This window comes from Stenella coeruleoalba (assembly GCF_951394435.1).
Source record: "Stenella coeruleoalba genome assembly, chromosome: 14".
In the NCBI taxonomy this organism is placed as follows: domain Eukaryota; kingdom Metazoa; phylum Chordata; class Mammalia; order Artiodactyla; family Delphinidae; genus Stenella; species Stenella coeruleoalba.
Window position 1 is genome coordinate 61,567,321 of NC_137160.1, and position 22,055 is coordinate 61,589,375.

The 22,055-nt window shown below is 39.2% G+C and overlaps 1 protein-coding gene across 4 annotated transcripts in view; it reads right to left on the reverse strand.

The window, feature by feature from the left end:
• The window catches only part of SPIRE1 (spire type actin nucleation factor 1), a 206,698-nt gene that overhangs the window by 29,037 nt on the left and 155,606 nt on the right, over positions 1-22,055 (reverse strand). For 3 of the 4 annotated variants that reach the window (XR_013831443.1, XM_079943535.1, XM_079943534.1), the window contains exons 5-8: positions 20,476-20,553; positions 16,606-16,770; positions 9,870-9,956; positions 8,564-8,693 (exon numbers count right to left, since the gene is read on the reverse strand). Coding sequence is in view for 3 of the 4 variants with exons in the window: in XM_079943535.1 (XP_079799661.1) it covers positions 8,564-8,693; positions 9,870-9,956; positions 16,606-16,770; positions 20,476-20,553 (460 nt within the window). In the remaining variant the exon portion in view is untranslated. Of the gene's footprint in view, positions 1-5,378; positions 5,436-8,563; positions 8,694-9,869; positions 9,957-16,605; positions 16,771-20,475; positions 20,554-22,055 lie in introns of all 4 variants that reach the window. The other variant, XM_079943536.1, reaches the window with a different exon arrangement.

Consider the following 22,055-nt stretch of genomic DNA (forward strand, 5'->3'; position numbering starts at 1 on the left):
AGAGTATAGACTACAGAACACAGAGCATACAGTATGGAGTACAGTGAACAGAGTACAAAATAAGAGTATGTAGCACAACAGGTAAACTTTAGAGTATACAGTATAGTTAAGATGCAGATGGTCTGGATTCGAAGTCTAGCTCTAGTTGTTTGACCTTGAGCAAGTTACTTAAACTTTCATTCCTCAACTGTAAAATGGGGCTAACAACAGAAATGGGCTTGTTGTGAGAATTAAATAAGTTAACAACTGCATATAAAATACTTTAGTGTGTAATAAAGGCAGTGCACAGTAAATGTTAGCAATTATTAACACTGACTTTTATCTCCATTTGTAAGTGAGTGAACCAAGGCTAAGGATGATTCAGCCAGTCACACAGCCAGCGCGGCACAGCTGACACTGGAATCCTTGTCGGTACTGATTCTAAAAGGCCACCTTTTTTTGTAGTGGAGCCTGTAATCTTCCAATGCAAGTGGAACTAATTTTCTTCAGTATTTCAATAACTAATAATTTTAATAACTAACTACTAAATTAGAGTATTTAAAAGTGAGAAAAAGCAGTCCCTGCATGATTTAACTCACAGACCAGCCCATAACCTGGTTTTTGCCCATGGAGCAGTCTGTGAAACTCCCATGGTTGGGGGTAAAGGGTATGCTGGGCACTAAAAAATCAGGATTAATGCTTGTTTGTGGGGGGTGGGGGGAAGCGTTGTACCTGAAGTAACTATAAAATACAAGAATGTTCTATTTATAGTAGCTCCCCCCAACATGTAATAGTTTTATGCTTGAAGTGGAAGAGGTGGATTTCCAGATAACATTCAGAATGTAAGTATGTTCTAGTACAGCTTTCCTTGACATTATTTAAAAGAATTATGTGAGTTATTTATTATAAATGATGTATATCTAACTTAATATTCACAATTTCTGCATATTTTTAGATATCAAGAAGGCCAGAACTAGAACTGCCCTTGTGAACTACAAGGGTTTGAGTGAGCAAGAAAGGAATGAGGAAAGGAAAAAAGGAAGAAGACAGACTTGTCATAAATCATTTATCATTTTACATAAAATGTTTAACAGAAAACTTGACAACAAATGTGTTGACAACACATGAGTTAATTTTGTTACTACCTCTCCAGGTATTAAGTAGCTAGAACAAATATATGATTGGGGGATGGGGTGTGCTGAAGGGACAAAAGGGCAAAAGCAGCAAGTTTTTACAAAATTACAAAGGTTAAAATCTTTAAATAAACCTTTCATAAGGTGTAGAAAGCAGTAGGCTGCCACACTTACAAGCGTAATTTAAAAGTCTTCCAGAGAGCAAAGGAGGAAATGATTGGGCTAATTGATTAATTCCTATTCAAGAAAAAAGGTAATGTTTAAATATGGTCTTGAAGTATCTTTTGAAAAATCGTATTCTATAGCACACACTTTTTACACACTTCCTCCAGAGGTTCATGCAGTAGCGGCAGCCAGTCTTCCAAGAAAAAGCACACATATCTCCCACTGGTCCAACTATCCACACCCAACTGAGGCTCTGCCTGGAGACACAGTGAGCTTCTCCAGGCGGGTCTCACAGGTCCAAGCCAGAGTTTCCTTAAGGGTGAAGTCACCAGTGGTGTGTGGAGGAACATTAACACAGTTTTAATGGTTATATATTTAATGTTTCAGAAAAAATATAATTACTATATCAGATACATGATTTTATGGATGTTTTTGCTTAAGAAAATTTTAAAAGTCATTTATGGTAGATTTAAAAAGTTTGAACAGTACTGGTGGCACTTAAGTCTGGTAAAATCATGAGGGTGAGATCTGCACTGAAGTTTAGGGAACACTGTTAAGTGACAGTGGCTGCCATGAGCTAACTTTATTCTCAATGCAAGGGATCTGAGAAATTACCCAATAGCTCTCTAATTGCCTGAAGACTTTGCTGAGGTTGGTAACTGTACTTGAGCTCACTGACTCAAACTACTGAAATAAACACCTAGTATTCAATTCAAAGCTTTCGGATAAATGGAATTAATAGAAGAATATGTTATGTCCCAGTCAGGCTTCAGGATGATCTCCGTATGTAAGACTAAATATTGTGTGTGATTTTATCTAATACTGCATATTTGTAAAAGCCCCAGTTGAACACACTTTTAAGAGATATTTTTAAGTAGTTTGATTACTTATACTTTTCTGTTCAAATGAATGAATCCTCATTATCACTTCAGTGTATCTGATGAGAAAACCAAACCCTTGGATAAGACTTTAGACTTCTTCTATATAAGACAGAATTTCTGGTGATATTTATAAGTAAACAAACTATTTAAGATGCTACACAGAGCTTTAGAAGTCACATGCCTCAGGTTCAGAATCTAAAACACACAACCATGATATTAAATACCTTATGTAATAACTTCTATTATTACACAGTGTAATAATTATGTCTGTTAGATACACCCAGGCTGCTGCCTTATTTAGTTGGAGGAAATATGGCTGAAATAAGGATTGTATATTTAATATTTGCATCAGAAAAATAAATTATACTTACCTTAATTAATGCTGACTGGATTAACATTTTCCAATAAGAATTAGTATTTCTAAAACATACCTGAGCAGCAGAACATACTTCAATGTATCCTATTCTACACTTACGTGCATTACCTACACTACACGTTTAAATATTTACTCCTTAGTTAGCTAATTTCCCAACTTAGACAAGAAATGCATCCCGATCTTTGCATTTAGGTTAGAAGAATAGATCAGTCTTTTCCATTTATAATTTGGGACATTTAAATTGGTTAGTCAAAATGACACAATGAAAACACAAGAAATCGAGAATGAAGTGTGTGGAAATTGCAAAGTACACTAAGGTACAAAATAAATTATGGCAAATGATAAGCAGTGAAAGCAAATCAAAAATTTTTGTTGCTCCTTTACTTCGAGAAGCTCAGCACCAAGAGCTTTCTTCCCAACACAAGAACCCATCATATAACCTATAAGACACGAACACACCTACATACATGTGTGTGGGCATGCACGCCATCCAGGTCAGCCACCTGTGCCTACTTCACGGGAGACAGCAGCCAGTGTGCTTAGGCAGCGGCCACTCCCAGAGAGCCCGCCAGGGAGGAATATCTTTAGTAGATATTTAGAAGAGATGGATCTTAGTATGTGTTGCCAACTTTTGGAGATTAGCAGTAACACACATGTTCTCAAACATTTCTGAGTTTATTTTCCAGACCAAGTTTTTTTTTTTTTTACAAAGTTACTCTGCAAATCGTTGATAAAATAAAAATTGTCAAATGGATAAAGAAAATAGAAAAAGCTCCTCAGTGGTCAGTCAGAAGTAGTAAGTGAAGACTATAACATATTTATCTGAGTTTCTTGAAAGTGCAAATATTAGTCATGCCTAAGAGAACTACAAATATACACAGAAATTCAAAAAGCAGTTGGGAACTATTTTAGCAGTTGGAAGACACTCAGTAAATATTCACAGACAGAACATGATATTAGAACTCTCTGGCTCTTTAAATATGAATTTGTATGTAAGATATGCCAACAGTTCCATGGCATGTAAAAGAAAATTCTGGAAGGAAATACTAGTGCCAATATCTTATCTCATTTTGCATTCAAAACAGCAGCTTCCAAAGTCTAAAATTCTAACGTGCAAAACATTTTATTGGGACTAAGCTGGCTTTGCAAATTTGCTCATATATAATTTAAAAATTCAATTTAAAAGGGGGGCTGATTTTACAGGTCAAATTTAATCATTAATAGCTACTTGTTTCACTATTAGTCCCTGTCTATTTAACAGAAGGGCTCTAAACGTGTCCTACAAACCCGGGACATATGATTATATTTTACAACCAAAGCCATTACAACGCTCATGTGTTTTTAGACTCTTAATCAGCACAAAGAACCAGCGTGACAAGGCCCTACGCACAGGAGCACTGGGTACGCAGATAGCTCTTGGCCCTCAACTGAGGAGCAGTCGTCCTCTGAAGCAGCTGACAGTTCTGAGTTCAGCTACCTGAATAACTGAGTGCTTTAGAGAGTAAGAAGTGTCAAAACTTTGTTTCTTGAAAGTGTTTTCTATGCTCTGAAGGCAGAGTTCTGTTAGACTCTGACCGCTGCTTTATGAGATTGGGGGTGGGGTGGGCACTGTGTTCCATGACCACAAGTGTCACGGTTCTTCCACAGGCTCTTGCAAGGCAACAGATTATTACAGTTTTAATTTTTTTAAAGTATACTATTTTCAAAGAAACAGAATGTTTTATTTGACCACAGCTTAGAAGAAGCCTTTCAATTTTCTTTTTTGACGTGTTTGAACAAGCAGATGAATGAAATGTATTTCACAGAGACCACAAAACCCACGTCAGGTGTGAAAGTGCTTTTTTTTTTACCTGACAAGTCAAAACTGTAAGACATGCTAAGTGGCCGCATTGCTGAAAAAAGAAAACAAACAATAAAAAGAAAATAATTCAGCTGTTAGGATATACAGGGAAGATGAAAAAGGGAGGAGGGTTCAAGACCTGTGGTGGCACATTTCACACTTTAAGGCAGAAGGCAGTAAATAACAATCTGAAATACAATAAAACCATGAGTCTTAGTTTTAATTATATTACTAAGACTTGAAATGGAGTAACAATAAAAGAAAACAAATAACTTTTAAAGAACATGTTAAAAATGAAAGCATGTTAAAGATACAAACATTTTAGAATCATAGTACAGGACTTTAAAATATAAGAGTTCAAAAGAAAAAACTAGCCATGTTTTAAAACATGATTTTATGGAACATACAAAATCTTTAAAATTTAACAACAAATGTATTCTTAAATAATTAATTTCAGGATGAAAATGTGGCTCTCTGCATACAGGTGAAACATCTTATCAAAAATCTCATTCAGGTACTACCAGCATCACAAAGTATCACTAATTCTCTATTGTAGGCAGTGTAACCTGGCAGTTGAAGCAAGGCCTCAGGAGCCAGAGAGCCTGAGTTTGAACCTCAGCTCTGCCACTTACTAGCAGTGTGATTCCGGGCAAGTTACTTAACCTCTCTGTGCTTCAGTTACTTCATCTGTAAAATGGGAATAATAGTACCTATTTCATGGGATTGTTATAAAAATTAAATGATTCCATACAAAAAAAGGTGCTCAGAATAGTGCTTAGCACATAGTAGAAGTTAAATAAATACAATCTCCTATGAATAAACTTATTTCTTTCCTGTTGAAATCATTTGTTTTAAAAATTTTATTACATATACTAAAAAACACTGAATTGTATATTTTAAATGGGTGAATTTTATGGCAGGTAAATTATATCTCAATAAAGCTGATTTAAAAAGGTTATTACCAAAGTTTGATGAATTTGGGTATTCATAAGAATGAGAATTACCTATTTCCACTGTAGCCCCATCCATCCTATGCCCCAGGTCAGGGAGGACAGGTGGCTCTGTGGTCAGAAGAGGAGAGAACCGCAGGTCCACAGGCTTGTCAGGCACAATGTCCCCCCAGCTCATGTTTCCGAGGCAGCCCGCATACAGTTCTAACACCCAAATTTAACAGAATGAAAGTATCTCTCCATATGCTTTTGGCAGATGTTTTTAAAGGAACAATTTACAACCCCAAATCTCATAGTATGAGGTGTTAGAAAAGGTGTTGGGAAAAAGAAAATGATAAGATATGAACAAAGACTGATGCAAAAGAATACTAATTTCAGACTTAACAGGAAAAAAATGGAGCTAGCCTGTAAAACAATAGGGAAATAGGCGAGTAAAAGACAACTTAGCCATGTGTTAGTAATCACATCCTTATAAATAATGCTGTGGGGCATATTTAACGACCTGGGAAGATGTTCCTGCCCCACATAACATTACATGGGGACATCAAACACTGTGCACACAGCTCTTGTCTCCACCTCATGACGCACAAGCTCCATCACAGCGCATGCCTCTGCTGGTGAAACTACGGGTAACAGTTCTTCTTTAAACATTTCCCCAATTTCTACAGTGGGTTTCTACTTGCAATTACATGGAGGGGTAAGGTTTTAAAGCTATTTAGGGAACTTTTCTTCAAGATAATTCTGCCAACTTTACCCAAACTCCCCAAGGGAAACTTTATAGTAAGAAGCAATGTAGGTCTGCAGAAAGAAGAGCCCAAATCTCTTACTTTCCAATTAAGATGCAAGATCAATTTTAAAAGTAAGATTCTCATAGAACAATCACTTTCAATAACAGCTCAATTCTGGTTGTTGTGAAACACCAATTCATAAGGTTAAAATAAAATAAGATATACTATAGAGAAAATTGATATTTAATTATTCTAAAGTAGATTTCCTGCTAGTTAGCATCTAACTTGTTGAAAATGAAACAGAAGAATATGTATATGACAAGGGCATGTGATGCCCCTTCTATGCAACGTGCGGTGTCCCGTTGCTACCCACAAGGACTGCTGGTCTCCTGAACGCTCAGCCCTAGCCACCCCCATGCCCCTGACGGGCTGCTGTCGGCGCTGCAGGGGGAACATGTACCTGCTGCCCCGAGCCTTTCCTCTGTCAGTGCCTGTGGGCAGGGACTCTGACTGCTCATCTCTCTACTCCAACAGCTGACACGGCTGTTTAATAAACACTTGGAAAAATGAAGGAACTGTATGTCAAATATCATCCAAATCATACAAGCACGTTACGTCTGTCTTGTTCCTTTCTCTGTCCTGTTGGTGCTTCCACTGGAGTTTATAATCCCTCCTCTTTTCTCCTGAAAATCATGAAGCTTACTTTTCTCATGGTAATATATTTGTTTTGCCTTATAATTTTGTTGAAATCTTTTCTATTACCCCATTATTCCTTCTCAAGGTACAGTAATTTTTAAAAATCCGGTCTTAAGCAGCCGTCCTATAACACCATTTCCTTATTTTTCCATAGTGGTTCTTATTCTTTGAGGCTGTGGACCCTTTAGGAATCTGAGCAAAGCTATGAACCTCGTCTCCAGAAAATGCACATACATACACTTTAGGAAATACATACAAATTTGTTATATTTCAAGGGACTCACAGACCATCCTTAGGCTCATGCAAGGACTCCCAGAATAAGAACTCTCCATTTATGTCATGTATATGTTCTGGCTCATTATTATGTAAATGCTCATATGGATTTGTTTTAAACATCATTTTAAAGGGAAACACTTGCTGCCATAAAAATCAGACAGAGATAAATTCACACAGCCTGCCCTCACTCTGAAGCTCTGTACATGGAAGGTATGTGCTATTATTTCAACACCTCTGGGAGTACTTTTCATCACTGTCCCTGCAGTGGAGACCAGGACATAACAACCAACAAGACAGACGTGGGCCCTGCTGCCACGGAGGCCACAGTGTGACAGAATGGCCAAAAGTCAAACAAAAGAACATCAGCACGCAGTGACTGAGAGTCATGGGAGGCAGGGAGAGCCGCTGAAGTGGATGTGACTGACCAGACGGAGAAGAGGAGAGCCTGGGTCAGAGAGGGGAGGACTAGAGAGACCTAGAAGTAAAACCCACAGGGCTTGGCTGTTGGGTAAGAGCCAGAGGTGATGCTGAGCAATCTGTCCTGGGCTCTGAGATGGGGAACCAGGAGGAGACAGTTGGAGGAGAAACCAGGCGAGGTCACCGCTTGGCTGCGGGGCTTGTCGTGCGTGAGGGGCAAGGAGGCCCTGCTCAGCAGACGGCTGCACGTGTGGGTCTAAACTTTCAGAGAAACCTGCGCTGTAGGGCGGGAGCTGGGGAAACCAGAAACAAACCCTGGAGGAGAATGTGGTTGCTCAGGGAGAGGGAGCCCGGGATAGAAACCAGACGACTAAGCAGGGCTTGAAAGAGGCAGAAGAGGTCGGAGGAGAGAACCAGGAGACAGTGCCACAGGGTCGGCTCCTGTCCTGTTCAGGCACCACGAGACTGTTTCCCTGAATTCTTTGGGCATCTTTAATCTTACAAATTGGAGGACAGCTGCATCAACAAAAATGTTTCCATTTTATAATATGGTTTTGCTCTAAATGAAAATCAATGTGTGCTTATAAAAAAATTAAACATAATAAATATAAAGGAATGTGAGTAATAAGTTAAGTGATATCAGTAATAATTGAGTCTCTTATCACATAATACCATATCTTCAAACCATAATTAAGACAATAGAAACCTGAAGTAAAACTATGTATCACTTATATTTCTAAAAGGTAATAACTTATCCATGTATATGTATTACAATTTATAAAGTATTTTGACCATGATCCTATTTAATTCTTAAATGAAAGTCATAATGAAGGTGTAGAGGACTTTTTATCCCCCTTCTGCTGACGAAGAAATCAATGCTCACAGAGGTGAAGAGACTGTCCTAAAACCACAGCCTAGAGGTTGGCAGAGCTCTGTCCACTAGGCAGCGCGGTGCTCTCCTACACTCAGCATCACGGGGCAATAATTTCCTATTCCATGAACCTCAAGTATAGACTTCCAGCGTGAGGGTGTGTGTGTGTGTGTGTGAGTGAGAGAGGGCCCTGCAGACGGCAGTCTCTCACTGGGCTGCTGTGCTGTCTTCCAGTGATGCCCCGGACTCACCTAACCTGCCGCGTCTGGTTTCCTCTGGTGACACGGGCCGCAGCTTTCTTTCTGCTTTGATTTCTTCCAGGATCCTTTCATGGAGGCTCCGTGGCCGCGGTGGAGTAGGCTTCAGTTTTCTGGCTGAGGCCTTAGAAAAAATATAATGGCTATAGAGACTTGCTTGGGTAGTTTTCCTTATATAATTTTTACTGAAGTCCACTCATACAGTACATTATGAAATTATATTTTACTGATTGCAACACTGCTTGATAAAAGACCATTTTCAAGCAATAGGGAGATTACTGGACTTCACAGTGGTTCAGTCACATGTGCTCAAGTAACTTTAAGGAGTCAGCTTTGCTGCAGCTGTAGTCATGCTCCCTACGTGCTACTGTGACAGGCAATTCATTGAAATGTAAGCTGTACGTTACCTATTATGATTATTGTTTTTGAAAGTAATGTTTTTAAGTAAGTCATCACAACCTTCTTAGATTATTATCTTCGTTCTATAGTTGAGGAAATACAGGCTCAGGGAGGCCGATCAACTCTCTCAAGAGACATGTGGCCACTAGGTTGTGTAGCTAGTGTGCAAATCCGGGCCCATCTGACTCCATGCTCTTTCTGCTCCACCAGGACCCGCCTTCTTAAAATTATTTCCTATGTGGCCTCTTTCCCTTATTTTAAAAAGATTTATAAGAGGGATAATTATGTTTTAGATGTTCACAAACTGAGAAAGAAACACCATTCCTGTTCTAGTTACTGAACACACATGGGGTTTGAGAGGCCTTGGTGAGCACTGGCTGTGGAGCTGGGGGGAAGTAAGTGTAGAACAGAGGAAACGCAAACCAACATTCAAACCAAATCAGAACACCCTGATTCCATGGTCACTAGAAAGAACCCCGTCAACAGACGAAGATAATTAATACAAAAGAGGAGGTACAGCAGGGTGGATTTACTGTAAAACAGTATCAAAACGACAATTTAATCAAGGTGAAGTGTTTGTACCATAAAGTAAACAGGAGGGCAGCCCACACCAGGAACTACTTGGAATTATATTCAGCTGTTATTCTAGGAGGTATTTGGCCAGATTTTGCACCATAAACTCAGGTTGTTTGAGTTAAAATATCCTAAGACAGCCTGTATTGAATAATTTTAAGTACTTTTTTGTGAATTAAGAATGTAATTTACAGTTGGGCTTCATAATTCTGAGAATGAAAGCTCAGTGTAAATACTCCTTTAAGAGCTGAGTTCTAGAGGTCATAGGCTATAGGAGAATACTTCATTATGTGCTCTCCAAACAAGGGGAATATGTCAAATTACATACTGGATTTAAAGGAGGTCTTGATCTGATGAAGTCCAGGATGATTTCATGAGCACTTTTTTTTAACCGAGGGGGAATATCACCATTCACCTGAAAGGAGACAAAAAGTAGAAGATTCATGTGACTACAGGTTTATCATTATAAGTTTCTGGGTACATATGTCAACATATGTCACTTCAAAATTACTGAAGTGGAATCTGGCTCCACCAAGGATGCATTTCAAATCAATAAAAATGGAGAGTAAATGGCTGAATGATTCAGAGCAAAAATAACTATGCAGAATTGAAGAAACTCCACGTCCACTTTAGTTCTACATTTGGGGAAATTATATGTAAGATGCATCCTTCCAACAAAAAGTTTCTACAATTATGAATGTGAATGGAAAAAATAATACTACGCTTAATTACTATATAATTTCAAGTGTCTTTGGGACTTCCCTGGTGGTCCAGTGGTTAAGACTCTGTGCTTCCGCTGCAGGGGGTGCGGGTTCAGTCCCTGGTCAGGGAGCTGGGATCTCACGTGCCAGGTGGCGCAGCCAAAACAACAACAACAAAAAGTCTTTTACCTCTTATTTTCATCCTTGTACAAAATCTTGGTAATGGGAAGGAGTGGGGACATGGTTCACATTCTTAGACAAAGCTGAGGCTCAGATCGAGGTGGTGTCTGCCCCCTTCACAGGGTCGGTGAGCAGAAGAGCCTGGCAGGGGCCTGGTCTGACTCTGACTCTTGCCCTAACATCCTCTCTTTTTAAAAGAAACAGGTTACAAAAATATTAAGAAATTTAAGAAAAACCCACCAAAAACCCCCCACCTAAACTCACATTCTGACCACTCAGAAGGCACTGTTGTGGTGACCATAAGTCATACTTATTTCCCAACCTCATATGAAAAAACAGAACTGCTAGGCACTTTCTGTCATTATTCTCATAAAAGATAGATGAAAAAAGAAATGTTAACAAATTACAAATTTAAAAAACTGATGAATACCTTAAACTTCTCAAAATCCAGAAAATCAGCATACTATTTTTATTATGAACTGCCCGAAAAACCTCTATAATACTTTTTCACTCTACTTTGGTGACCTACTCTTTATCTTGTCATATTTTAATAATTTTATGTTATCAATTTTATTGGAGAGAAAAAAGATAATTTGTTTATTCCTCTAGCACCAATAGTTGATATTTTTTTAATTTTGATAGGTTAGAAAGGTTTCTTTAAGCTTCACAATTTGTTATTGAAATGTCATGCCCAATTTTAGAGTTATTGTAAAATTTGGTCAAACTTTTTAAAAGTATTTTCTTATCTGAATTGGAAGACTTCAGGGCATGGACAGTTTTGTTATGTACTTCCCAATCTTAATTACTGTTTTAATTGCTCAGGATCATTAATCAATTGGTTATTAATTTTTTATTGCAGCTGTATGAGTTTTGATCCTTTTGTCAATGTCACTATTTTGTGTCACCTGAGAAATGAATTTTAAAAAAAAAAAAAAAGAACCTGAACTGCTGCTCCCAGGCCCAGTGGCTGCCTCCCACAAATGCGACCACTCAGGGTGTGTGACAAGCCTGCTGACATCATCCACTCCCCTTTTCCCTGTGCCCCCCGCCCCCCAGTCCTGAGTGAGGACAGGACAGCCCTAAGGTTAGAGTTAGGAGTGAAAGCTGCCTGAGCTGAGCCACGCTTGTGACCACTAGTACTTGGTTTAAGGAGTGTGTGTACCCAAGCAGCAGAGTTGGGGGCCTACCGTGGCACCACTCTTCACCCATGGACTTCATGTTACACAAGACTTTTTAAAAAATCCTTATTGTATGAACAACTTAATCAGACCTTTCTATTCTACTCCTGAACAGGATAACACATATCTTTCTAGCTATTTTTTTTAATTGGCATTTTTTAAAATTAATTTATTTTTCAATTTTATTTTTGGCTGCACTGGGTCTTCGTTGCTGCGCTTAGGCTTCCTCTAGCTATGGTGAGCAGGGGCTACTCTTTGTTGTGGTGCACGGGCTTCTCATGTTGTGGAGCACGGGCCGTAGGTGCGCAGGCTGAGTAGTTGTGGAGAGCGGGCTCAGTAGTTGTGGCTCACGGGCTCTAGCACACAGGCTCGGTAGTTGTGGCACACAGGCTTAGCTGCTCCGCAGCATGTAGGATCTTCCTGGACCAGGGCTCGAACCCGTGTCCCCTGCATTGGCAGGCAGATTCTTAACCACTGAGCCACCAGGGAAGCCCTCTTTCTAGCTATTTTTCGTATACTTTTATTTTAATGTTCTTTCCATCACAACAGCAGGGTTGAGTGAGGTAATGGAGTCAATAAGGCCAAGGTTGTGAGTTCCATTCCCCAAACAAGCACGTTAACATCAGTTTCCTCACTAGTCAGAAACTGGATCCTGGATCCCAATTACAAAATGTGTGTCAGTGCTCATGAGGGAGCTGCAGGCCAGTATTGATGTGAGTCAGTCAGTCAAAGTCCTTACTAGCAGGAGGAAAAGTAACAGCAAATTCCATTCTGCTGCTGGGTCAGTGAAATTACTTTTTTTTTAATATAAATACAGAACACACCCTGAAACAAGCTCTCTGAAGCTGCAACAATAAATGATTTCTAGATGAACACAAATAGTAGGCCCATAAGTAAATGAGACCAGTTATAGAACTTGATCTTACTTTTGAGCCACAATGCCTTAAACAAATAACTTCTCTATAAAAAATGTTTAAGTTTCTACATCTTTATTTTTCTTTTCAATTTTATTTATTTATTTTTGTACAGCAGGTTCTTATTAGTTATCTATTTTATATATTAGTCAATCCCAATCTCCCAATCATATATGTCAATCCCAATCTCCCAATTCATCCCACCACCACCAACCCTCTGACTATACATTTTACAAGGATCTTTCATTACACTGGACAAGTCTTCTCAAATAATTGGTTTATACTTAAGAAAAAAGAGGTTAAGACAATTAGAAATAAAATGCCTCCTCTGTTAGGCTTCTATTAATCAAAGAAAGACAAAGTTTTCAAGAGCTCAAAAACATCAGAAAAACAACAGATCATCTGATCAGGCTTTAGACCAAGGTAAATAAATAGAGGGAACTTGGTAATGTTTAAAAAAAAAAAAAGACCTTTAATGAGATATAATTCACATATAAAATTCACCCCTTTATTTATTTTTTTTTGGCGGCACCACTCGGCATGTGGGATCTTAGTTTCCTGACAGGGATTGAACCCACACCCCCTGTAGTGGAAGCACGGAGTCTTAACCACTGGACTGCCAGAGAAGTCCAAAATTCACCCTTTTAAAGTGTACAATTCAGGGTTCTAAGTAGTCACAAGGTTTTGCAATCACTACCAATAACTTCAGAGAAATTTTATCACCCCAAAAGTATATGCTGCACCCATTAGCACTCATTCCTCATTCTTCCCTCCCCACAGCCACTGGCAGCCACTAATCTACTGTCTTACTGATGTGCCTACTCTGGAAATTTCAAATAAATGGAACCCCTCATACATTATGTAGCCTTTTGTGTCTGGCTTCTTCCACTTAGCATGTTTTCAAGGTTCACGCAGGTGGTAGGATGTATTGGTACTTCATTCCTTTTTATGCCTGAATAATATTCCATTGTATATTACCCACTCATGAGCTGATAAACATTTGGATGGTTTCTACTTTTTGGCTATTATAAATATGCTATGAACATTCATACATAAATTTTTGTGTGGACAAATGTTTTCATTTCTCTTAGGAGTGCATGTAATGGCTGGGCCGTAAACTCTATGTTTAACACCTTGAAGAATTAGCAAACTATTTCCCCAAGTGTGCACCATCTTACATTTCCATCAGTGCTATGAGGGTTCCAATGTCTCCACATCCTCACCAGCATGTTATTTCTTGTGTTTTTTATTTTAGCCACTCTAGTAGGTGTAAAGTAGCATCTCACTGCAGTTTTGATTAGCATTTCCCTAATGACTAATAATGTTAAGCATCTTTTCATGTGCTTATTGGCCATATCTTCTTCAGAGAATAATTCAAATTATTTGCCCACTTTCCAACTGGGTTGTCTTTTTTATTGTTGAGTTTAAAATATTCTTTATATGTCCTGGATACAAGTCACTTTTTGGATATATGATTTGTAAGTATTTTCTCCCATTTTGTGGGTTGTCTTCACTTCCTTTATATTGTCTTTTAAATCACAAAAGTTTTAATTTTCGATCAAGTCCAATTTATTTTTTTCTTTTGTTGCTGTACTTTTGGTGTCATATCTAAGAAAGCACTGCCTAATCTAAGATCACAAACCTGTTTTCTTCTATGAGTTTTATAGTTCTAGTTCTTAAATTTAGGTCTTTCATCCATTTTGAGTTAACTTTTATATATAGTATGAGGTAGCAGTCCAACTTCATTCTTCTGCTTGTGAATATCCATCTGTCCTGGCATCATTTGTTGAAAAGACTGATATTTCCCTTTTGTCTTGGGATCCCACAGAAATCAACTGACAACAAATGAAGGCAATTATTTCTGGACTCTCAATTCTATTCCACTGCTCTATGTTTATCTTTATGCCAACATCACACTGTCTTGATTACAGTTTCTTTGTAGTAAGTTGTAAAATTAGGAAGTGTGAATCCTCCAACTTCGTTCTTTTTTCAAGATTGTCTTGGCTATTCTGGGTTCCTTGTAATTCCATGTGACTTTTAGGATCTGCTCATCAATTTCTGAAATGACCGGCCAGGGAGCAGCGACAGCACCACACGGGCATGGCACGGGGTGCCCGAGTGCAACTGCCATGGCCACCTCCCTCGGTGGGGTTGCCTGTTCGGGGCGCCTGCCCAGTTACACAGTCCTTGGGTCGCCCGCGCCCCGCGCCTAGCCGTTGCCACAGCTGCCGGAAGAGGCAGTTCAACAGCCGGCCGGGCTCTGGAGCAGCCGGCCGGGCTCTGGAGCACCCAAGCCCGCTTCAGGAAAGCGGCTTCCGCTCCTCGACTGCTGGCAGTCGGCTGACGGCGGCCGACGATCGACATCTTTATTTTTAAAGGTGAGTTATCTGAAGTTCTCTGTTAGAATTAAAGCATTTTACCAAAACATTTTGAAAAAATTCCATTGAAATGTTTTGTACTTCTATAACTTAATGTTCTAAATATAATCACATATGGCTAAGCCATTCAATTCCCATCATGAGCATCACAAATATACAAAAAACAGTGGATTACTATGGTATAGTTATGTAGTTTAAACCTGAGGATTAAATTAAGAACATCTTGGCATACCGCTTCAGATACAGATAGACTATGTGTGAAAATCCATTGTGTTTACTCTTTACAACAAAATTTTTTTAAAGAAATTAGGAAGTGGCATTATATTGATAAAAGTAAAAATTTTTTTTAAATATATCCAGTTTTTGAATGATTAAATATGAGTAGCTGGGGCTTCCCTGGTGGCGCAGTGGTTGAGTGTCCGCCTGCCGATGCAGGGGACACGGGTTCGTGCCCCGGTCCGGGAAGATCCCACATGCCGCGGAGCGGCTGGGCCCGTGAGCCATGGCTGCTGAGCCTGTGTGGCCACAGTAGTGAGAGGCCTGCGTACCGCCAAAAAAAAAACAAAAAAAATTTGAGCAGCTGAATTTCCACTGTCATTTATCAGGCACATATATACATAACAAGGAACTAATCAAAATCTTAGCCTGTTAGACTAAAACTTGAAAACTTCCCCCACACAAAACCAATCACCACTAGAACTGCCATCTGCCTAGTCCCCTGCACAGAGGCTCAGTATAAACGTATCCAAGTGAACTGCATGGAATTAGCCAGACAAAGAAAGACAGAAAAAAGGAAAACAATAATGGGTACCACAGAGTAGTAACATGTTCTTCTTTACTTACTACTCACAACCTCCAAACTGTATAAACATGCACATAACAGGAGTCCCAGAGGGACTGGAAAGACAAGAAAGGACAAAGAAAATGTGAAGAACTAATGGCTAAAAACTTCCAAAATTTGATAACAATACAAATCTACTCATCCAAGAAGCTCTATAAACTCCAAGCAATAAACTCCAAGAGAGCCACAACAGAACACATTATAGTCAAGTCGTTGAGAGAAAAATATTGAAAGCAGCAAGAAGTGACTATCACATACAAGGGATCCTCAATTAGATGAACAGGTGATCTCTCACTAGAAACCATAAAGGCCAAAAGGCAGTGAGGTAAGTTTAAAGTCAGAAAAAAACACTGTCAACCAATAATTCTGTACCCAGAAAAACTCTGCTTCAAAAATGAAGAAGAGGGCTTCCCTGGTGGCGCAGTGGTTGAGAGTCTGCCTGCCAATGCAGGGGACACGGGTTCGTGCCCCAGTCCGGGAAGATCCCACATGCCGCGGAGCAGCTAGGCCCGTGAGCCATGGCCACTGAGCCTGCGTGTCTGGAGCCTGTGCTCTGCAACGGGAGAGGCCACAACAGTGAGAGGCCCGTGTACCACAAAAAAAAAAGAAGAAGAAATTAAGACATTCCCAGGCAAACAAACACTAAGGGGGTTCATCACTAGTAACCCTGCCCTAAAGGGAGTTGTTCAGGCTTAAAGAAAAGGACAGTAGACAGAAATTTAAAGCCATGGGTTGTGGAATTACACATTTGTAACTTTTCTGTGAGCTTACTGTATTTTCCAGCTTTTCCATATTGAGAAGAACATTTTCAACAAATAAGATTACCAAAAAACAACCATTTGAGTCCATTGACAGTTTTCTTTGCTACTTACCATCACTTTTCGCAAAGTGTATCTTTTGGATCGAATGTCATCCATTAGCATCTCATAAGGGGTGAGCTGATATTCAATGGGCAGAGGGTTGTACTGCCGCTCTTGGACCTTCTTGAGTTTTACTCCATTCCGCAAATCCCTCATCACCTGCACCCAGAATCGAGCCTGAAAGAGCCAAGGGTGGAGAGAAATCCATAAATAAATTTACTAGTTTCCTCTAAAGAGCTATAGTGGTAAAGAAAATATTAAGAGCTTGGATTACAAACAACCAAGCAAACCAAAGAGAAACGATTTAAAAAATTAGATTTTAGGGTACTAAAAAGCAGGTTGGATGCCAGCAGAGAATCCACCAGCTCTAACTGTGGGGACACCTGGATAAAACCCTAATTCACCCCCTGTGCTACCTGCATCCATGGCCTCAGTTCCTCAGGCCCTCATGCTCCACCTATCAGGTGGCTTTGCTCACTGAAGAGGTGTGTGTTTCTCACACTAGACTTTGGGTTTGGCTCTATTACTTCCTTGGCCACTGGAATTTTAGTGGATATGACATGACCAAAGACTTCAACAACAAATGCACAATGGCTTGTCACTCTGCTCCTGTTACTACCATGAGAACATCACGCTTGGGCTGGCACGAAGCACACTGGCAGGATTATCCAGGAGAAGGACGATGCACAGAGTAGAGCCACCACTCTGATCTGCAGACTCATGAGCTGAGTAAATGCTACCACTTTATGCCGTGGTATTTTGTAGTGTTCAGTTACGCAGCATTACTGTGACCACAGCTAACTGATACAGCCATCTACTGCTATTTGACATCCAGCAAGTTGCTTCCCCTTTCTGAACCCTGGCTTCCTCATCAATAAAAGAAAATGGCACTTTATAACTTGTTGAGATGATCAGAGCTGATGATCACCACACGGGCATGCACAAATTATTTCTGCACATAGAAAATGCTCAAAAATGACAATTTTTATGTTATTACTATCTCTGCACAAATTACTATCTCTGCACAAATTATTTAATATCAATTTTCTTATCTACAAATAATAGCAAGTTGCTCTGCCTGCCTTTCAAGAAAATGAAATATATGTAAAATATTTATTATAATTTAAAATATATTAAATGTGTTAATATTATTATACTTTAACCTTTTTGTTTTCCTGCCTATAAGCTATCATATTCTCGGCTTCAGTAAAGAGAAAATCAATATGATATTTAACTGAAATATTATAGGTTGTTAAACATTAATAAGTGGCTCAATAGCTACATAATATATTTATTAAAAATCAAGTGACATATTTCATAAGAAATGCCTACATAACTGATTAAACTTCTCAAAAATGTCCTCAAAAAATGATTTGTGATTTTTAAAAACTGTATACCATTTCTTATTCCCAAAAGGATTTGAGGTACTTAATACTGTGGTATAGCCATCAGAACATCTTCTAAAATATTAATATTTAAGACAAGTTCTTAGATTCTGCCATTAAAGTTATCCTAATATAAATCCCTAAAATATTTAGATCTCTCCTTTGGGAATGCTCATCTCAACTTCTCTTGCTCATTCCTTGAAGATCCAATTCAAATACCATCTCATTTTTAAAATACTGTCTCTTCTCTTCACCTCCTCTGGCTTTAAGAAAACCTGACATATGAAACTTTGAATTCTCAAAACAGATAAATTAGTGATGATTACTCACATTAGAATCTTTTGCTATAATTTATAGAAAAATTCAAACAGACTCTTTTATATAGCCAGTTTATTCTATATTATTGTTGGCAAAAATTTTACAAATGACTTTTCAGAATCTAAGTTCCAGTTATATAAAATAATGGACAACTGTCACTGTATGTATTCCCAGAGATTTTATCACTTACCCCTTATTACACTAGAAAGATTCTGAGATGTATAGATTCTGCCATTAAACGTATTCTAATTCTCCTTCATACTATTACTCATTCCTTCCTCATTTCATTCTAATCTTTCTAGGTAGTTCACTTTCATGATCTTATGAAAAAGAAGCTGGTGATCTAGGCAAATGTAACTCCCTTTGGAGATAGTATGTCTCTTGTCAGTGATCATACTGTTTTAGATGAGGTTGCCTTAAGACAGTTAATTAAATTTTTGGTTCAACTTTATACTAGCTATTTGCTAACTTCTGAGCACCTGGAGTTATTTACCTAGCTTCAATGTCTTGGAAAACAAATTTAAAAATTTATTAACTGGGCTTCCCTGGTGGCTCAGTGGTTAAGGATCCGCCTGCCAATGCAGGGGACACAGGTTCGAGCTCTGGTCCAGAAAGATCCCACATGCCGTGGAGCAACTAAGCCCGTGTGCCACAACTACTCAGCCTGCACTCTAGAGCCCGTGAATCACAACTACTGAAGCCCTCATGTCACAACTACTGAAGCCTGCGTGCCTAGAGCCCGTGCTCTGCAACAAGAGAAGCCACTGCAATGAGAGGCCCATGCACCGCAATGAAGAGTAGGCCCCACTCGCTGCAACTAGAGAAAGCCCGCGTGCAGCAACGAAGACCCAACGCAGCCAAAAATAAATTTAAAAAAAAATTTATTAACCAAGATGACATACACCTAGAGCAACACTATGCAAAGGAAACTGATCATCAATATTATTCTAAAGTGACAATACTAGCTTATAAGACAATATAGCCTACTTGTTTTTTAACTTTACCCTTAAACATTCCTGATTAATATCATTCCAAATATCTCAGGAAAGATATCGTCCATAAATTAAGAATATTGCTAACAGGAAACACCCAAATGACCATCAACAGAAGAATGGATAAACAAATTGTGGTACTTACATACAATGGAATACCTCTCAGCAATAAAAAGTATAAACTATGATACAGGAAACAACATGGATGAAATCTCCAAAGAATTATGCTGAATAAAAGAAGCCAAAAAAACCCTTGTATATACTATGTGATTGTATTTACATAAAAGTGTACAAAATGCAAGCTAATCTATAGTGACAGAAAGCAGATCACTGGTTGCCTGGAAACTAGGGAGGAGGGAGGCAGGAAGTAGGGTTACAAAGCAATACGAGGAGACGTGGGGTGATGGACAGGCTCACTGTTTTCTTATGGTGATGGTTTGTTTCACAGGTGTGAATGTGTATGCGTATATGTCAAACTTATCAAACTGTACTTTTTAAACCTGTGCAGCTTGTTGTATGTAGATTACACCTTAATAAAGCTGTCAGAAAAGAATATGACAATTGAAATCTAACATGGTCAAAGGCGACTTGTTCATATCCTCCAAATCTGTATCTTTTCCGATTCCGTCATTTAATGTCATTATTTATCCAGTATCCTTAACATGAAAAGTCAGAATCCTAAAATGTGCCTTCCTACATGGATCTAGTACCATGTTGGAAAAATAGTAGACAGTCAGTGAGTCATATGAATACACTGCAATCATCTGTTCTAGAAATCTGTCTTCTGTTTCACCAGGGCAGAACGTTGTAACGTATCACTCATTCTGCATCCCCAGGGCCCTAATCCAGTAACTATTCATTGGATAAATGAATGTACTACACTATAGTTTCACTATATCCTGAAACAGAGCTTAAACTTTGACTTCCACATAAGAGGATGCTAAGGTATTAATGTAATTAGAAAGGTCAATATTTTAAAACACTGAAATTCTCAGAGACATTGGGGTGGTTCTAATAAAATTAGATAGTTTTTAAAAAATGGAATAGCTATTTCCTCAAATGTAAGGTTAGGCTTTCAAATTGGTATAATATCATTTCATAATAGTCCTTAAGATAGACCATTTTACAAAACATGACACGACTTCTTCAACACTAAACAGAACACAGAGAATACCCAGCTATCTCACCCAGTCAGCGTTTTTCAGCTCCTCCAGGTCTGTGTTAGATTCGTTACTCTTCTCCATTTCTTGAATCTTCTTCAGATTCTACCAATTAAAATTCAAATAAAACATTTAAGCACAAAATTTCATTAAGCTACCTTCTCAAATTAAAATTTCGAACGGATACCTTCAGATAAAATATATACAGAAGTGTTACTGAGGCAGATAGCACAGAATCTACTCCTCTGTAAATTTCAGCCAATTTCAGTAAATTAAAATAAATGCAGTCCTGCAGAGGGATGGACTGAGATTGTTCATTCTAATTTCCTTTGAAGCCTTGTGGTTAAACCTCAGTCACAATATTAATTCACATCTTCTAAACTGTACTGACATTTCCTTCTCCATCAACCCCCACATTCAATCCATCATTAATCTCACAGATGTAACTTTCTCTCTTTATTACTTAAGTCCTCTTCTTTTCATCTCCACTGTAAATCCCTTAATCCAAACACCATCTTATTTGGCCTGGACCTCTGAAGCAGCCTTGCCCCAGACGCTAAGTGCTAAGCCTTCAGGCAACCATCAATTTAACCACAACCACAACCCATGTTACAGGAGAAACTGAGGCTCACAATAACTAATATGTCTTGGGTACCCCAAGGTGAGTGACAGAGCAGGAGTGAAGCACATGGAAGTGCCCCAGGGCCTCAGACAAGGTGAGTGATGGAGCAGGACTGAAGCAGACATGAGGTAAGACGTATGGAAGGGACAGCACACGATGAGCAGAATGTTGGGAATGTAGCATCCAGACACTTAAATAACCCTGAGAAAACGGACAGGTAACGTTCTACTTTAACTTGGCCAAAATGAGCATTTACGAATTGGTATTACACAAGGAAAAGAATAGGATTTATGATTTGTACCTGAGCTTTGCACATAACGGGTACTTAATAGGTGGTGTGACATTATGTCAAAATCTGAGTAATAGGGGCTTCCCTGGTGGCGCAGTGGTTGAGAGTCCGCCTGCCGATGCAGGGGACATGGGTTCATGCCCCGGTCCGGGAAGATCCCACATGCCGCAGAGTGGCTGGGCCCGTGAGCCATGGTCGCTGAGCCTGTGCGTCCGGAGCCTGTGCTCCGCAACGGGAGAGGCCCACGTAACGAAAAAAAAAAAAAACTGAGTAATAATCATTATTAACTAAATCAGGACTCTCAGTTTTCTGACTTTAAAGATATATCACAGGGGGCTTCCCTAGTGGCACAGTGGTTGAGAGTCCGCCTGCCGATGCGGGGGGTGCGGGTTCGTGCCCTGGTCTGGGAGGATCCCGCGGGCCGCGGAGTGGCTGGGCCCATGAGCCATGGCCGCTGGGACTGCGCGTCCGGAGCCTGTGCTCCGCAAGGGGAGGGGCCAGAACAGTGAGAGGCCCGCGTACCACCAAAAAAAAAAAAAAAAAAGATATATCAGAGGTACTGGTATTACATTATCTCTGATATTCAAAATTCCTCATTTTTTGCTAGGGATTATTAGTTAGCTTTAAAAAAATCTCTGATGACTTAAGCCATAATACCAAAATCAGAACTGAGCGGGGAAGAGACCGAAAAGGAGA